Source organism: Temnothorax nylanderi, unplaced genomic scaffold, assembly GCF_030848795.1.
Source record: "Temnothorax nylanderi isolate EJ_2023f unplaced genomic scaffold, tnyl_v1.0 TNYL_tig0032_pilon, whole genome shotgun sequence".
Classification (NCBI taxonomy): Eukaryota; Metazoa; Arthropoda; class Insecta; order Hymenoptera; family Formicidae; genus Temnothorax; species Temnothorax nylanderi.
Window position 1 is genome coordinate 1,342,308 of NW_027249094.1, and position 15,175 is coordinate 1,357,482.

Genomic DNA, 15,175 nt, shown 5'->3' on the forward strand with positions numbered 1-15,175 from the left:
AGCCGCTCAGTAGCAGTCGAACGTGATTGGCTCTTACTTTTAGAACCAACCAATCAACGCAGAGTGTTGATAAGACGAACTCAACAGTTGTGTCTGCTAAACGCGGCTATTATCGTAAGTTACTACAGAAGTAACGCTCGCGTAAACGTAGTACTAGTCGTCGTAGTAGATAATGGCTGCATTCCGATATTCACTGTCAGTACTGCATATCTATATTTTACGTCACGTATACTATAGATTTTCAGTACTGAAAGTTGCTAACAGTGAATATCGGAATGCAGCCAATATCGTACGGGTATACGAGCACAAGATGGCGACGGCACTAAAGTGGGGGTAAAGTTTGCGTTTCTCTACTAATATAGGACTCTAGCCGGTACGAGCCAGGTAAACGAGTGCGTACGAGTTTACGGAGAGCGGCAGAAAGCAAGTAGCAAGGAAAGTGGAGAGAAGCGAAAGGAAGAGAGACTGTAAGTAGGAGGGAAGGAAGAGAAGGAGGAGTGGAGTGAGCACGGCAGAGGCTGGAAGGGCTGGAGTGGAAGGTCGGGCGGTGAGTGCTGAAAAGTGACTGTGTTACATATAGAGAAGGGAAGGAGAAGGAGGCACGTGTTCGGCCGCCGCCCGGCGTAAGGCCCGGTCTACAATAAAGAGGGAAGGAAAGCAAGATCAAAGTGAAGCGGAGAAAGGCAGGGATATAGCAGAGCGACAAGGGGGGTGAGGATGCCGAGAGAAGGACAGAGGAGGGAGGAGGATGGCTGGGAGAAGGAAATCATGAAGGAGCTGAGAGAAATGCGGCAGGAAATCCTGAAAGAAATAAAGCGAGAAGAAAAAGAACTTAGGCAGGAAATGAGGGAGATAAAGAGGCAGCTGGAGAGGATGGAGAAGAGGCAGAATGTAGGGATTCGAAGTAAGGAAGGCGGAGGACAAGGAGAAGTGGAGAAGAAGAGAGTGGATGAGAGCGGCGGAGGGACAGGTGTGGAGGAGAAGCAGAGGGATGAAGAGAAAGAAAGGAAGGAGGAAAACATCAAAGGAATCAAAGCTCTTCAACAGTTGATGCAGATTCTCAGGAGCCCACATACGCCCGACACACAGAACCAAATACTCCAAATACTCAAGAGCAATCCACCGTTGATGGCCGCCTTTATCAAGCAACAACAACAACCTGGTCAGCATGGTGGGGGAGTCGGCGGCCCATTGGGTCCTAATCAACCCCAACAACAACAACCTAGTTTGCAGCATATGATGTCCCAACAACAACAGCAGCCGCAGCAGCAGCAGCAGCAGCAGCCGCAGCAGCAGCAGGGCAGACTGCAGATACAGATGCTGACGCAGCAGGCGCAACAACAGCAGCCAGTGCAGCAGCAGTCGCAATGGTACAAGCAACAGATGCTGGTGCAACAGATGCAACAGAGGCAACAGCAGGTGGCCCAGCAGCAACAACAGCAACAACAGCAGCAGCAGCAGCCGTTTACTCAGCCGCCATCGCCACCCTATGGTCAACAACGACCTATACGACCATCTCTTCTTGAAAGGAGCTGAGGCTGGAAGGGAAGAGAGACAAGAGACAGAGGAGTCGAGATAGAAAGAAGAAGAGAGGGAAAGCGCTCAAAGGAAAATAGATGGAGGGAAATGGCGCGAGGAAGAAAGGAGCTAGAAGGAATGGAAGGAAGGAAGTCGAGGAAGAGGACAGGAGGTGTAATAAGGGAAAGGGAGGGTGGATGTCAGTTTGTGAGGTCGCACAATGGCCAGGTTTTTTGTTTAGGGGAATAAAGGCTATGTAAAGGTTTGGGTACGTTCCTCAAAAACGCCCTTTAAAGCCCCTTTAAGGCAAATAAAGTACTTATTCCATTCTATTCTATTCTACTATTTTATGAATGACATATTTAGATACTTGTGCTAATAGAAGCTAATAATATACACAAAAATTAAATTACAAATAAGATTGTATCAGCATATCATAATAGTATACATAATTAAGTGAGTCATGTAAGTGAGTCATGTGAGTTCTATTATGTAGATATATCTACTCGAGTACGATTACGCGCTTCGGAATGTAACTATACGCAAACCTAAATATTCATTTAATTAATCCATTGATTAAATAAATGTTATAAAGTTTAATTTACAAATACGTTTATATTTATTTTATAAAGACTAAAAAATAGAAATTATTTTCCACTATGCACACGCAGCCGCATATATTTCGCATGCAAATATAATTTTGTAATTACTTATTAAAAAATATTTTAATTACTTTGATGGATTTTAATAATTAATGAATTAACACCTCTCAATGTATATCGAAAGAGAGCAAGCAGAAAAATAAATGTCTACATAAATATGTTATTACATTACATTTTACATTTATATTTTTGTAACAAACCAAATTTATAACAAATCACTACTCAAGTATTTTAGTTTAGCTGCCATTACAACAATTGTCGTATCTATTGTGGCTATAGTAAAGGCACGGTTATCGCATGTAACGGTGACGTTATCGTTTTATCGATAAGAAGGTTAATCTAAGATAAAGCAATAGAGAATATTTGCTGGCTAAAACAATATTCTAACCCATCGATTCTTCGCAAACAAAATTAATAATCTATTTGATCGTGCGTATATTTCTTAAACAAAGCATTAATCGAGCGTATTACCTTCGAAAATTTTCACGGCAAAACAATTATTTTAAATTTATTCCACACTGTCCAAATAGTAACCTTTAAGTACATAAATTTAATATATTTTCGATATAGATACACGTATATAAATTTCAACGCTTTATAAACACGTTCTGATCAACTGAATTATTTCGCGTGTGTACATATCGCGCAGTATTTTGTAATTTACAAATGAGAAATTATAAATATCAAGATATTTTTAAAACCTTTAAAACCTATTTTTTAAACCTTTTCATCTGCTTTCCATATTCCATTTATATAAAATTCTGTCTATTATTATAATAAAATATAAAGATTAATTTTATTATCATGTTCCAATTTTTTGCGCGTCATATATCACTGAATGTCAGTATCCTCGATATATTCAAGATAATTATCGCTGCTATCTATCATGTGCAACCAAATGTAAAATATCTGGGAATGCCGCTCGAGTCGTAATAATCGTACTTTAATTACAGAGTCGAGTGGCATTTCTTCACGCGCAATTTTCATTTGACGGAACGTCGAATTCCGCGAACCGCTTTATTTTTCAGCTACCGAGACCGACCAGTCTGGGTTAGGTAGAACGTGTTATAGGATATCTGCGCTCTGTTTAGCCAGTCGAGTTGCAACTTTCAAGGTGGCAGGTCGTGACGCACGTGGGCGACCATCGCGACTATTACAGTATACATCCCGCGAGACAAATGTTGCGCGGCGCCAGAGTGATGCGATCGATCGAGATACGTAATTTCGTAATAACGCGCAATCCTTTGCAAAAGTGCGCATTGCACCATAGTGAAATCTCGTCAAGAACATGGCAACGAAAAATGCTTTCATCCACGGTGCGGTAGGACCGATCGAAATTAATCTGATAGAAACGCACGCCAGGTTAGGTCAGGTTAGGTACATATTGTTAACAAATTATATGCGTATCCCACGTGTTAAAATGTACATATGCACAATTTCGACCGTGAGTTATATAGCGATTATGCAACCGATGACTTGACAACCTTCGGCGCTTTACTTAAACACTTTCTGTTACCGTTATCCATGTCGCTTTGTGCATCGATGTTATTGTGAAAAAAAAACTTACGGTACAATGTCAATTGTTGGTTAATTACATGCGCTGAACTTGTACAAAATGACGGTGTAATTTATCAATGTTAACCGGCACGTATCGGATTGGCGCACTATGGGAACCGTGACCTCAAATCACCGGTATGGAACCTGCTACATTCGTGATGTAATATAATGTCTATGAAAAAGTGTTGTGGCGATGCTTTAGTCACGCTAGTAAACTGATCTCGCCCAATCGATCAAGTATATATAGTCACGGTTAAAGGCGATAAATTTAATATCGTCCCTGAATTCTGAGTAAAGCAAAAAAAAACGTAAAACTCTTTTAAATAAATTTACTAATTCCTAATAATTAAATTTTTGTGCTGAAATAAAAATGTTTTTCAAGTTGTGTTATTTTAGAAACTTTATTCGCATATTATTCTTTATAACGTAGACGCGATCATAATTCAATAAATTTAATTTTTTAAATAAAAGATCCTTTAGTAATGATTAACAATGATAATATTATTGAAACAGGAAATATGTGATCAAGTACACAACAATATGTAATAACATGTGTAATAATAATAGTAATAATAATAAATTAAATAAAATATATAATGTGTATGTATTGCTACAGACAATATAATATTTGCAACGGTTTATTTGTAATTACAATAAGTTAAAATGAGATTTGTTCTATTTTAATTATGCGATTGAATTCAAATAACTTTGTTTACGCTTTTAACAAATAAGCAGAAATAGCGTAAAATTAATTATTAACTATTTAATTCTCTGCGTTCATCATTCTAACCGCCTTCCGGCTTGGTGCAATCCTCATTATTGTCAATTAGGATTAAACGGTTCAATTGTGTATTTGCCTACAATATTAACTCACTTACTGCGTATTAAATGCTGTGGATATGATCGATACGTCCGTATAAATAATAGTAAATTTTACGTAGAGCAAATACCCGTCATATATAAAATCAGGAACAAAATAACAACTGATTCTGATATTAAAAAGTAATATTTGATATATTATACGTTTGCACGTATATCGTCTCCGTGCCGTTATTTTCAACAAGCATTTAATAATAGCGTTATTCGTTCTTAGCTTTCCATTACAGCTACATAGCTCACTGCGTGTTATTCAATTAGTCCATGAACCATCTCGCCCGTCTTAAATGTCCACTTTAAATGCTACTTATTGCATGCAATGCAACTGCGATGAGAGATTAAAGCACGCTCTAGACTGCAAGTAGAGAAAAAGTCTATTCATGCTGGATATCATAAGAGAGCAATTTTTAATCAAACGAAACCTCGTGTTCACGTCCGCCCACTTTCCTGATACCAGCCTACAGACAAAGTGAACGGGATAGAACATCTATCCCAAAAGAACATCAAACGTTTACGATCTTTTGAAAGAACTCGATTATTCATCCATGAAAAATTTCTCCTGTTTCATCGAGCGCTTTCATCCCAAGAGTCGTAGCGAATTAATCGCTCGTTCTCTTGCACTAGTTGCATCTGATATCTCCTTGAAGCTTAGAATACTTTCAACATTTACGCTTTTATTCTATCGCTTGCGCTACATGTCTTATGTATATACAATGTTAAATTACGTATTTACATTTTAATTCCTATTATTAGCGCGATTATCATTATCTCGTTTTGATAAACAGTACAATTATTTTTGACGTAAAAATTTTCATTTATATCATTACAAAACTTAAAATAATAAAAAAATAAAGGGAAAAACGCCATAATCGGTCAGGACTGAATTGTACGTAAAAAGTCACTCAATAAGAATTAATATATTATTCGGACAAGCAAGATCCAGTCCTGGCCGATTACGGCGTTTTTCCCTTTGTTTATCTGTATTATATATCTTACACGGTCGTATAATCTCATACTTATTGAATAAAAAGATAACTTATCACATCCTATCTTAAGTCATGTAAACGTATAATTTTATTTCACAGAGATATCGCGCAAAGTTGAAGGACAATTTTTTCGGACTTTAAAATGCGTCATACTACAAATAATAATTGGAGATAAGTGCGAACTGATGAGAGTATATAAATGGTGACTGGAGATAAATGTGAACTTGCACGCACGCACGAAGTGATGTAATCTGTTATAAGCGAAAAACACGAAAAACGTTCCTCTACTGTAGTACGTTAAAGAGTCTACAACACATTTGAATAAAGAGAACTCTTATTTTGTTGAAACGCACGTGCGTATATAAAACGGTATGTGTACATATCTCGGCGCGAGGTATACGATTGAGCGTGTTGATCATTAACCTTCCATTGCCCTCGTTCAGCAAACTAACGTTAGTGCTTTCTTATGAGTGCCGCGCCCGGCGCCGCACCTGTATGTGTGTCACTGTGTGATTTAGTTACGGTGTTGCCACATATTTTTCTCAAATCAACGCGGTCTTGTAACAAGAGGATGAGACGTCAATCGGTACATACATCACTCTGTCACAGTGAAGCCCCTTGCACAATAGGCGATAGCGATAGCGATAGAAGAAGGGTTTAGCAACAGCGCGAGTCGCGTTGACTGTACGAATTTGTTCTCGCCATGAGAGCTCCGCACTCAGAAAGTCTAAATATTGTTCTAACGAAATTTTAGAAAATAACCATACAAATATAGTCTAGAAAATTGTAAGTGAAAAGTCAGAAAGTTTCAGGGTCAACTTCTATGCAATTAAAAAAATAAAAGCGACCTGAGTGTCCGCCTCATACGAGAACAATGGAGGGTTAATAAATGGAAGTACAGGAACACCATCAAATAATTCTAAGGAATTTACTGAATTACTAGACAAGCTACAAATTATTTGCAATAGACCGCCGCAATTTTTTTTTTCGTAGAACACGAACGAGATAAGATAATCTCACACATATATATACGTGCCTTAATCTTTCAACGTGAGTAATTTTTCGTTTCGTCTTTCCAAGGTGTGACACTGAAGCTAATAATAAGTAGTTAAAAAGAAACCAGTTTTCCTCTCTTGCCACTCTTGCCTTATCATCTGTATACGGAGAACGGATTTATATCAACGATAATTCACCAAACCACATCCGCATCGCTACAAGGAATTTCTTCTGTGATTGAAACCGGTTATTTTATACGATCTTCACTAACCATCAATGCTGAAAGATTATTCGTACGAAACATTATAAAATAACAGTAGACATACGCAAAATACAACAAATATAAACATTCCGTTAAACGCCTATATGTATATAACACAAGGTTTAATAAGTTATGCTAAGACATTTGCAACAATTATGCGAAGCATTACTTGGAGACTTGTTCTGACGAATTTATGGATACGATATAACGTGTTGAATGTGTGACGAAGGGCAAGACCATATTTAATACGGCAATATCACTCAACACTATAAGAAATGCAGATAGCATATTTTCAGATAAACATTGCCAAAGCAATGAAAAAGAAATCATATCTTTTCGTCAGTCTAATTGTGACAACAATCTTGACAACATGCCTCTACTTCTCAGTCACTTACAGCGATTTTCAAATTCACGATATATTTCTCAAGATGATTCGTGAAGAAAATTATTTTGCGGATGTAACCGTTAAGGCGGAGACATATAGAGAAAAGGGCATAAAAACTATCCTTCTGTGGAATACGTTATTCGGTGACAGAAATTTTTACTTCGGGACAGGCGACATTTTCCACGATTGTCCTTTCAATAAGTGCAAAGTCTTTAACGATCGGGACTATTTGAATGTGGAAGATTACGACGCGATTCTCTTTCACGGTAACGAGATGGATGCGTATGAAGTGCCACAGAAGAGGAAGACAACGCAATTTTATGTGTACGTTAATTTGGAAAGTCCAGCCAATCGAAAAGTATATCCAAAATATCGAAAGAGCTACTTCAACCTCACGATGACATACCGGCTCGACAGTGACATACCCTGGACTTATGATATCATAGAAGATGTAAAAAGCGGCAAATTCGTCGCACCTTCAAGGAATGCTGATTGGAACGTTTTACAAAATAATACAAGTAATATATTTTTTCTTCTTTATCCTTTTCTTTATTTAATTGCCATTTTATAATCAATAAAAATACTCAAATTAAATATTGGATAAATATGTTATTCAATATACCAAGATTTTCATTCTTTATATTATAAGAAGGCACAGTTTTAAAATAAAAAATTTGAATACTTTATAGAAAAGTGACCACAATCTCTATTCTTTACTTATTGTTCTTATATTCTCTCCCATTATCGGGTCTTTTATGCAAAATGTAATTAGTTTCCCTGTCACAAAACAAATGACCCTTGTGCGAACGTCCTAACGACAAATTCTCGGGCGGTGTATCATCTTCTCGCCATGTAAGTTACCTCGAGTACGCGAGAACTAATCAGTTTTCGCAGGTGCAGAGGACGCGGTGGACGAAATGCCATCTGCGATATTGGACACCGTCAGGGGTAAGAGCAAGCCGGTAACTTGGTTTGTAAGCAATTGCGATGCCAAAAGTGGCCGGCAGAAGTATGTGGAGGAACTGTCGAAGCACATACGCGTCGACATTTATGGCAAATGCGGCGAATTTAGCTGCGAGAGAGATCGGAACTGTTTTAGCGACGTAATTGAGGCCGACTACTTTTTCTACCTGTCCTTCGAGAATTCCTTCTGCGACGATTACGTGACGGAAAAGCTGATGAATCCGCTCAGGTAATAACACGACTTCAGATAGCGGGAAATCGTTATCCGCAACAACCAGTGCACGAAAACAAAGACAATCTAACTAATGTCTGCGAGATATTTTCCCTGATGATATACGAGTCACCCTTATAAGTAACGTGTATGCCAACATGCATGGTTTAAGTCAAAATGTAAGACTGATATAAAATTATCTTGTCGACTTACTTCTTGCAGTCTTTAGTTCGGCGCGCGTCGATTATTTAAATAAATTCTTTTATATATAAATGAAGATATATGTAAAGGAACGTTATTTTAAAAAATTTTTACTAATGAATTATTTCTGCCAATTTTTTTTTTTAATTGTCATTACCTCTTAAGTCAGCTTTTACAGAGCAAGCATATTGCAGATGGTTTCTCAGAAAAAAAGGTTGTTAACACTTGAACGATATTTTCCAATTTTCATTATTATTATTCATATTCATATGCAATCAAATATAGGGCCTATTCAAATCGTATGCAGACTGACTGCACTGCGTTACGCATTGACGTTTAATGTAAATGCAATAAGCATAAAGTTGACATCAAAATTCCACGATTGTCTGGAATTGAAATATTATCGGCGCGATGATAGCATCGATACGGGAATACGTCAATAATTGAATCGAATTTATTGCTATTTGCGGATTGTGCGAAATACAAATGGTAACGATAACGCCACGCGCGGTGTTTCTTTCCCGTTTTTATTCACACGAGCTGCTCGACGGAGCACAATGCGGACAATGCTTTGGTGATCGTTAAATATGTTTGTTCATCATTCGATATTACGAATAATCCAATTTTACGGGCATACACCCAATATCTGATGACAAATATATTTTGATATAGACTATATGTCAAAAGACATCTATCATTGTCATTTATGTCAATGCGTGCAGTCAAGAGTGCGTACTGCGTACTTATTACATATACAATTAAAGTAAAAAAATTACAAGCGTATTAAATGTCAAAGCAATATTTCTTGTGATTTTCAATAAATGTCTAAAAGCACATCAAGAACCTATTTTTTAATTATCTTTATTATTGTCTACCAAAAGAGCTAATAATTTATTCAGGTCAGAGGCAGCATCTTTTTTTAAAATAATGCTTAACCCACGTGTTTGTACAAAAGTACATAATATTAAAGGAAAACTAGCTATTCTGTATTGTTTATTTCAATTTTGCTTGATTCATCGGTTTGTTTATCGTATCTTTTTTTATGTATAGTTCCGCAGGTGGAATAAGCGAAACTGCAAGAAAATATTATCAATCAATAACGGGCTTTTCTTATCAATATTCTTGCAGGTATAATGTCGTCCCGGTGGTTTACGGAGGCGCCAATTACAGTCAGTTCGCACCGCCGAATTCCTACGTAAATGCCTTGGACTTCGACAGTCCGAAGGAGCTCGCCGCGTATTTGAAATATCTCACTCAGGATCTGCAGCGATATCAAAGCTTCCTACAATGGAAGAAATATTATCGAGTCAATGTCGGGACGAAGCGGGCCGTTTGTAACCTTTGCGAGGTGCTGCATAAGCAGAAAAAGCCGAAAATTTATTCGGATTTAACGGATTGGTACGCCAAAGATAAATGTTCTATTCAAGCGCTTCTAGATAATAACGTTGATGGATACGCAACGAAACGTACGCTAATGAGTCGCGATCAGAAACAGGAGCCGGATTATAAAACTGGGACACAGAAACATTAATAATCTATTCAAATAAAATGTAAAACGAAAGTATCCAGAGCTCTATTAAACCTAAATAAAAATTGACGTAATCCTAGATATTTTTAAAAATGTATATAATGTAAATAGTAATCGCACATTCGTTATTTTAGCTTCAATTTCTGCTTTATTGATCAATCGTGATATAAATACTTTCCGAATCCATCTTACTTCCAAATTGAATGTGACTTTACGAAGATATATCAGTATTATTAAATATGATTCATCTTAGTTTTGGAAACTTTGATTTGGATACGTAATTAAGCCTATACGTGATAAGATATTCCTCCGTCATCTGTTATCCAATTATGCATATTGAGCGTTTCTCAAGTCTATAACGAGGTGAACGACGATGCAGCTTCGACGTTTGACTTATACATCGATGATGGGTCATTAGGCCGAGAATATGTAGTACATCGATATATTCACTACTCGCTTGATTAGCCAAGATCAAAGCGGCCAAGCTCCATCGCTCTAACACTACTATACTCGCAGAGTTTGAGGAATATATAGATATGTGATTTACTGATCGCTTTATAAAGAGAACCAGTTTTTCGGAAATTGTATATTATTATCCACATTCCAGCGATAATTAATAGACTGAACGAATGTAAAGCACATATTTGTATACATATAAAAGACTGACATTAGTCTTTTTATCTCATCAAGAAACTACGAGGAAAAAATGTTCTCGTGATATTTTCTTCAATATTTTTTAAAATATTACATTTACATGGTTAGTAAATATAAGTATTTATAAAACGATCTTCGTCCGCCCGAATAGTTAGTGAAAAATTAAATGTTATAGCAATCTAATCGTTCAATTCCATTCTGTTCTCATTTTGTTTTAAAAAGATATATCCAACTAGTATATAAAATAGCGTAAATATAATAATAAAAGACCATTGTGTTCATACATGTATTGCACATGCAAATAAAATAAATATACGTTGACATAATCAGTGGTAGTTAACACATTTAATCAATAATAACTGTTAATGCGTTATCACAATTTTGCGTGAGTGTGTGTAGGTATATACAAGATTTATGCTATGCATTTTTTGCGTTTAACGTAGTATAAATATATTTTTTTCTCTTTTTAAAGGTTTTCTATACTTTCAGCCAAATTTTAATTGTATATTTTAAAAATTACCAAATTCAGGCTACTAACTAATTGTAAGACTACTAACTAAGATACAAAGAAATCCAATGGTTCCGATTTATGAAAATTAAAAAATTGATTTAGAACAAGACAGAAAATAAAGATAAAAGTGTTTTCATTTTTTGTACACTCTTAGGGTTTACATTTTTATAAAAGAAAAACTCTATTTCCTTTTTACATGAAAAATGTTACTTAATAAACAATATTCAGGATGGAGATACGCCAAATTGTGCAAGAAGCAAACATACCTGTAATATAAGCGAATATAAAGCTTCATAATTATTAATTTTGGCAAACGTAAAGTTGCAAAAGTAAATCTGCGAATAATACAAATGTACATGCAAATGGAAAATTACGCTAATTGTAAGTAACGCCTATGCATACCTATTATTGCGTAAATGTTATATAATGTTTATAACAATAATATCAGATTTTTCGTTCAAATTAACAGAGAGAAAACCTTAATTAGATAATTGTATGTATATTTGATATACTATTTTCGTAAACTAACATTTATCAAACTAGTTTTATTATTAATGTTATCTCAGTATTCTTCATTAATTGCGTTTTATTGTAAATAATCTGTACATAGTTACGTTGTAATAAATACAAATATATTTTTCTTATATTTAAATTTTTCTTGTAGTCATTATCCCATTAATTACTTAAGAAAAAACATAGAATTTTCTGAAATTAAAGAAAAATTATTTTCAATAATTTTTCAATCGATTCCTTCACCGCTGATTAACGATTCATTCATAAAAATGCGAATTCTGAGATAAACTGTTATTCTGATCTAGTGGCAATAGTCTCGATAGGCAAATGAACATGTAGTAGGTACACGGAGAAAATTTTTTGTTATAGTTTACCCTTAAATTCACTACAAACTTGGGACAACTTGGCAACCAAGGAATTTTTAAGATATACAAAAGACATTTTACAAACAATGTGATAAAAATTACCAAGCAGATTGGTAAATTTTGAAAAATTATTGAAATTTCCTAGATATATTTTAGTAAAATTAATCAAACATATTTTAATGTAATAGATATTAATATTTTTTATTATGGTAGATATTAATCAGAATAGCTCGCATAAAATTCTTGGTGGTACATGTTGTCCCACAACTACCATGATTTCAGGGTGAATTTTAACAGAAAATTCTCTCCGTGTAGGTATATGCGTATATGTTATCGCGTCAAGTCATAGGATGTTTAAATAAATAACGACGATCACCACATATATGTAATTAATTCAAAATGTTTCAGCTTCGAGATTTTTCACATATCGACATAAAAACATTGCCATATAAAGACATTTTTTAGCATTCCAGTTTTTTAGTTTTAAAAACAAACTTTGACCAATATTCCTTCACTTATTAATCCATGGTCATAAATATCTTGATTGGTTACTTGACAATTTGTATGAAAGATGGTCTGTACTCGGAAAAATAAAAAAAACTTTGCTGAGAAATAACGAGATTAAACAGGCTCACTCTTGATGTTCGAGTTTCTTTCTTCAACTAATGAAAAAAGCTTCTATTCTTAGTTTCTGTCTTCATGTATGGCGTCCAATTAAATTGCGATCTATTATATCCAATTTCATTCTTCCCGTTATAGTTATTTTAACACTAAAGTTTCAACAATATTTCTCTATCGATATATTGTATACAGCAAAATAGCACGTTTGTATCATTATCGAATTTTTAATGCAAATAGTATTAAAATGTATTCTGTAAAATTAAATAATTCATCTCGATAAAAAACGTATCGTATATCTAGGTTTTATTTCAAAACGTCATTTTATTATCATTTCACTGTTTTATTATTTTATTTTTATTGCGGCAAGTTGATATACCCGCTTTACGGTTTATAATATTCTCTTTCCGTGATCATTATATAAAAGCACATATTATTTTACACATAAATCTGCGCACGGATATCAAAGCACGATCCTACGTGTTAAAGGGAAAAGGAGAGAAAACTCCTCATAAAATTCTATCAGACAAGCGAATGCCTCCGGCGAGTCATTTCAGACTTATGCGGGGGACCCCTAACGAAGGAAACTTCACTTCCTTTGTACGTCCGCCTGCACGATAAGCAATCGAATTGCAATAAACCGGACCAAGATGTCGCAAGTTACCGAGATAGATATTACCAATGATAGTTGTGTTAAAGTTACGAGAATCGCGAAAGTACTAACGTACAAGTACACCGCACCGCGCTTGCTAGACGGTTACACGCCACGGCACCAGCTCTCACATTGTAAAAGTACTACTTGGGTACAACTTCGAGCGTCGAACAACCATTTCAGTAGGTTGTAACAACCTCAAAGTCCTTCTCAAAGTTCATCGTGGCGGCAATTTCTTGTCGCTAGTACCGTAAACTCGTAGCCTGTTCCTCTCGCACTCTCTCTTTCATCGTACATTTATACAGTATAGTGAGTATAGGTATACGATAATCTTCATCAGATCAAGCGATACACACGATCAAATTCGACCGTTCAAATCAGACATCGAAACCAATAGAATTTCGTAGTATCAGATTCAGTAGAGTAGGTACTACAGACGCGTGAAAATAATTTGTATGCTTATCCGAGTCGACGAAAATGCAACACTCAATACAAGATGCATATGTAGCAATTTCTATTTAATTTGAGCTGGATTTACGTGTACGATATTAGGAATAGAAATGAGATGAGATTGTTCCCCGTTATGCGCATAACCGCAATGATTGATTGATTGTATGCAAGCTCCACCGTTATTTGACAATGCACATCATACGGCTATTCGGCGCGTAGTACGATATGCATCATAGGAAAATAGAAATTGCTGCATTATGTCGGACCGTAAAATGCGCGTCAGCAATGATCAAACGTCGGATAATGTTTGGCTTCCGATATTGCTTATTAGAACGAACAAGCAGCCACGGGATAAAGAGCACATCACGCGATCAAAATTCATATTGGCATATTTTACACAATATTTGCACAAAGTAATGAAATACTCAAAGCTTTATCCTTCTCATCGCGTGTTTTGACTTTTTTTAAATTATTGCATAAATAGTTTAAACGCAGCTTTGCAGATTACAGCCGCGACACGCAAATATATTTGAATTATTATACAATTACTGCCTCATATACACCATTTCTCGTGCTTCCGCTACGAAACGAATAGATTTTACGATAATGTATGTCATCTCATTTAACATCTATTTGTTTGATTGATCCGGAATTCCTTCATTTATTTTCCTAAATAATCCACTTATTCAGTATTATATTGTACGAGTATTTTATAACGTATACTTATACGGTTTCTTGACCGTGTACACTTGCAAATATTGCAAATTTTGTTTGTAAACGAAATCATCAATTTGAAATGAAAAGGTTTAGTTGATACATATTAATGCGTAATCTGAATCTTGCCATATAATTTCGAATGAAAAGTACGCATTGCAAATTTGCATTGGGTGGTTATTATTATACAAATTTCGGATGCAATCGTCAATTTTATTCGCATTAATATATTACGGGATAAAACGCTAGCAATTAAGTGAGTGCGATGATACGGCCGCAATAATTATGGATTGCAGTCACTTTATGCAGCTCGCTCGTGTGTAACATAATTAGGATATAACGGCAAAAAGCGGGCAAAAACGGCACATCATTGATTAATGATGGCTATTCGATCGCGTTATATTTATTTACAGATCATCGAGAAGACAATACATCATCACGTTGTGATTTAATGGTACGTCTATACATAACGCTATTCCCCAAACACGTTATTTCATTTGACGGTATCACTCATCATTAATATTCACACAAAATCCTAGACCGTTCGACAGAT

The 15,175-nt window shown here is 35.5% G+C and overlaps 2 protein-coding genes across 12 annotated transcripts; both read left to right on the forward strand.

Annotated features, from left to right (window-relative positions):
• Positions 1-223: 223 nt before the first annotated feature.
• Positions 224-2,351, forward strand: LOC139770769 (uncharacterized). Its single transcript, XM_071702940.1, has one exon. The coding sequence runs from the start codon at positions 718-720 to the stop codon at positions 1,534-1,536; it is 819 nt and encodes a 272-aa protein (XP_071559041.1). The 5' UTR covers positions 224-717; the 3' UTR covers positions 1,537-2,351.
• A 914-nt stretch (positions 2,352-3,265) lies between these two features.
• On the forward strand, positions 3,266-11,962 carry LOC139770770 (alpha-(1,3)-fucosyltransferase C-like). 11 transcript variants are annotated; one of them, XM_071702941.1, is made up of 4 exons: positions 3,266-5,968; positions 6,680-7,760; positions 8,128-8,434; positions 9,746-11,962. In XM_071702941.1, exons 2-4 carry the CDS (start codon positions 7,133-7,135, stop codon positions 10,146-10,148), a joined length of 1,338 nt encoding a protein of 445 aa, XP_071559042.1. In that variant the 5' UTR covers positions 3,266-5,968; positions 6,680-7,132; the 3' UTR covers positions 10,149-11,962. The 11 variants fall into 11 exon arrangements, with proteins under 11 accessions (XP_071559042.1, XP_071559043.1, XP_071559044.1 ...); XM_071702942.1 differs by having other exon boundaries at positions 3,266-3,872; positions 5,699-7,760; XM_071702943.1 differs by having other exon boundaries at positions 3,266-3,557; positions 5,699-7,760.
• The last annotated feature ends 3,213 nt before the right edge of the window (positions 11,963-15,175 follow it).

Bases quoted from the DNA above. Each gene is read 5' to 3' on its own strand.
- LOC139770769 (XM_071702940.1), top strand. From the start codon at position 718: ATGCCGAGAGAAGGACAGAGGAGGGAGGAGGATGGCTGGGAGAAGGAA.
- LOC139770770 (XM_071702941.1), top strand. From the start codon at position 7,133: ATGCAGATAGCATATTTTCAGATAAACATTGCCAAAGCAATGAAAAAG. The intron at 7,761-8,127 runs GTAATATATTTT...AGAACTAATCAG, and splicing joins CGTTTTACAAAATAATACAA to TTTTCGCAGGTGCAGAGGAC. The intron at 8,435-9,745 runs GTAATAACACGA...ATATTCTTGCAG, and splicing joins AAGCTGATGAATCCGCTCAG to GTATAATGTCGTCCCGGTGG.